A 3413-nucleotide genomic window follows, 5' to 3' on the forward strand; every position below is an offset into this window, starting at 1 on the left:
AGACCCTAGCCGCCCTGACCATGAAGTAGCACCTCCTGATATCTAGCCTAAACCTACCCTCTGCCAGCTTGTGACCGTTATTCCTGGTCACTCCTGGCAGTGCACGAGGGAATAGTGACTCCCCCAGTGCCTGCTGATCCCCCCTGACTAGTTTGTAACAGGCCACTAGATCCCCCCTCAGCCTTCTCTTGTGGAGGCTGAACAGGTTCAGGTCCCGTAGCCTCTCCTCATAGGGCCTGCCCTGCTGTCCCCTGATCATGCGAGTGGCCCTCCTCTGGACCCTCTCCATGCTGTCCACATCCCTCTTGAAGCGCGGCGCCCAGAACAGTGGACAGTGCTGTACAGGCCCTACTGAGGGTGCCACCACTCCATGTGGCCACTGTGCGCCACCGGCTCTGTGCTGTGGCTGCTTGCCAGCCCCATCCCCACTTCTTGCTCTGGCCCCTTGCCACACCCTCCCTTCCTGCTCCTTGCTCCGGCTGCTTGCCCCCTCCCTACTCTGTGCTCTGGTCACTTGCTACCCCACCCCGCACAGGCTGATATGCCCTGGGCCCCGCACACCCCTAGGGTCGGCTCTGAATTTAATACACATACATAATTTGTTATCCAGAGGAATTTAGGGAAATTAGGAGAAAAAGTTAAATTGTTGTCAGAAAAAGGCATGAAATATTTCATGTTCCGAGAAATGTATTTACTTAATCCTCAGGCAAATAATAATCAGTTTATGCTAAATACCCATATCCATTTGCCTCTAGAGAATTCTAACTACAGTTTAAAAATCCTGTCCCAGTATTGTCCAGGCTAAAAGTAATACTTCCATTCATCTTTTTTCTGAGTTTATGTTTTTCTGAGCCATGTCTTCTTTGGTTCCATTTCCTAATCTGGAATCTGGATGGGATTCTTTTTTAATGTTATAGAACAAACATACAACATAAAGACTAATTCATTTAAAGATTAGTTAATGCGTTTCATAATATTTTAAATATATATTTTTGTGGAGATGTTTCTATAATGTCATGTAAATTAGGAGGTGATGGAAGAAACTGAAAGATTAAACTTTTCCCCCCCTCAAATCAATTTAGTGTTTACTTAGGTGAAGAGCTGACAGCACTGCCATAACTGCGTATAATTTCACTCAGGCATAATTCCCTGGTGTTGTAAGCATTCTCTATGCCCTTCTGTTAGCACACAATAGTAGTGAACTGCATAGGGTAAGACCACAATGATTTTGATTTGATACAGGACAGATTGCCCCTTCCCTTCTGTGCATCTGCCAGATGAGAAGAGGGGTAAGAGGTCTTGTCCTTATGCAGGGATCATGCAAGTTCACAACCCTGTATTCTTCTAATTGTTAATCCCCTGATTTGTTCATTGAGTCCGTGATGCATCTTTGACTTTTCCTCAGTTTTGTAAAATTTACTTTTCCACAGGAAAACAAAGAGGTTAGTGGCTTCCGCTGATTTTTGTTGTGAGTCCATGGTTCATTTGACTCTAAATAGATCATTTTGAACTCAAGCAATTAATATTTTAGAAAATATTTACATAAACCCCTTTGAAGTGTAACCAGGTATTTCAGTGAGTTCTGACTCCATAACATGAATAACTTGATAATACGTACATATAACTTCTGTACGGCTTTTTGGTTGCAAAGTCTGATAAGGTCATATGACATAAAATACCAGGCCATTTCATCTGAAGTCATCATATAGTCATAATATGAAATGACTTTTTTGGACATATATTTTCATGTCTAATCTATATTAGAAATATGCTATTCCTTTAGATGGTGAACAGTTGACTCCAAATTTATTATAGGTGGGCAAATTAAGACTGCTGTGAAAAGGAAGCAATATACCCACCAGCCAGCAGTTATGATGAGTTGCTAAAGAATTGTGCCTTGTGCCAATGACCTGCTTCATGCATTAGCTTGTGAAACCTGATGCATAAAAGACAGTAAATAGCTCTAGGCCCAAGAAAACTAAACCCTCTAATCATAAAAAGAAACAAACCATTTTGCTGGCAATCAGATAACAGTAGTTTGAAATCCTGGTTCTGATATGCACGCTGAAACAAGAGAAAGAGTGCCCTGGCTTTTTACGTCCAAAATGTTCTAGCATTTCCTTCTCTGTGCCAAACTAGAACTGTGTGATCTCTTACATTGCTGGAATGTCACGCTACGGTCACTCCGTAGCCAAACCCCCAATGGAATGATATTGAATGTGGAGCATGTGCAGTAAAGAGAGTCCTTGTATAGGCCATTGAATGGAAATGGTATATGAGAAGCAGTAGATAATACTCTCATCATTATTATTCCACTGTGCTCTTTCTAGGAGGTGTTCCCATAATACAAGCAAAGTGAAACTACCCTGGGAGGTGGTTTACAATGACTCTTGCACCAAAGTATGTATATGGAGGGCCAAGAACACAGAAGGAACTTTCCAGTTCAGAGCAGCCGCTGCAAATTTGCTTGGACTTGGTGAATACAGTGGTATAAGTGAGAATATTGTGTTAGTTAAAGGTACATGCTGTTTTATTTTCTCAGTAAGATACAGTTAAATTACAGGATACAGGGCTACCTTACTGATTTATCAATAGACCACACTTTTCCTGAAGATATTGTTAGACATAAAATAAAATGCCTAAGGGATGATTAATAATAGCATTTCTATGATGATTCCCAGCTGATTCTACCTAATGCACTTTCTTTTCATAGAAGACATGGGGCCAAATTATTTCCAGTTGTTAATATTGGTACAGATCTATTTACCAGTACTCTGCAGTGTGGGTATATTTCCTGAAGGAGGAGCAGGGTGCAGAGATGCTCAGCATTAGCTTATCTCTGCTTCCCTAGACTTCAAGATGAGTTTTACTATTGACTTCAGTGGGAGCTAAGTTAGCCCCATTCTTAGTGCTTTTGAAAATCATACCTCCACTGTTTAAATGGTTCTGCTGTCTTCTTTCATGTACAACAGGGCTGTCCAACTGGTGGTGCATGAATTAAACTATGGCCCCTCGGCTTCTAGTCTGAATGCTGCTCCCCACTTTACACACTGACTGCTACCACTGGAGGCTCTAGATTCCTGTGCCTTCTCCAATTTCCTCTGCCTGTTCCTACCCCTGAAGTCTGTGAAGCTGAGGAAGCCAATGACCAGAGGGCTTAGGGGGACCTGGAGGCCACACTGGGTGTGTGGGGGGAGGGAGCATGTGTAGCAGGACCTCACTGCGCATCATGCTAGCATATGTAGGGGACTTGTATGGTGCAGCATATCCATGTATTGGGGCCACAGGGCATGTCACGGTCCATGTGCTTCACTAGGACGGGGAAATTATATGGTACACCAGCATGGTGTGGTGGTGGGGTGGGGGCCTTATATGGCATGTCAGGGACTGTGTAGTGCAGTGGGAGGGTTGGG

At 43.2% G+C, this 3413-nt stretch overlaps 1 protein-coding gene across 1 annotated transcript in view; it reads left to right on the plus strand.

Moving 5' to 3' along the window:
• ROS1 (ROS proto-oncogene 1, receptor tyrosine kinase) overlaps positions 1-3413 on the plus strand; it is a 175728-nt gene that overhangs the window by 119375 nt on the left and 52940 nt on the right. The window contains exon 34 of the mRNA XM_019520222.1: positions 2331-2518. Within this exon, the coding sequence (XP_019375767.1) occupies positions 2331-2518 (188 nt within the window). The remainder of the gene's footprint in view (positions 1-2330; positions 2519-3413) is intronic.

The sequence above is a fragment of the Gavialis gangeticus genome, unplaced genomic scaffold, assembly GCF_001723915.1.
Source record: "Gavialis gangeticus isolate Ggan-Ray unplaced genomic scaffold, GavGan_comp1, whole genome shotgun sequence".
NCBI lineage: Eukaryota > Metazoa > Chordata > Crocodylia > Gavialidae > Gavialis > Gavialis gangeticus.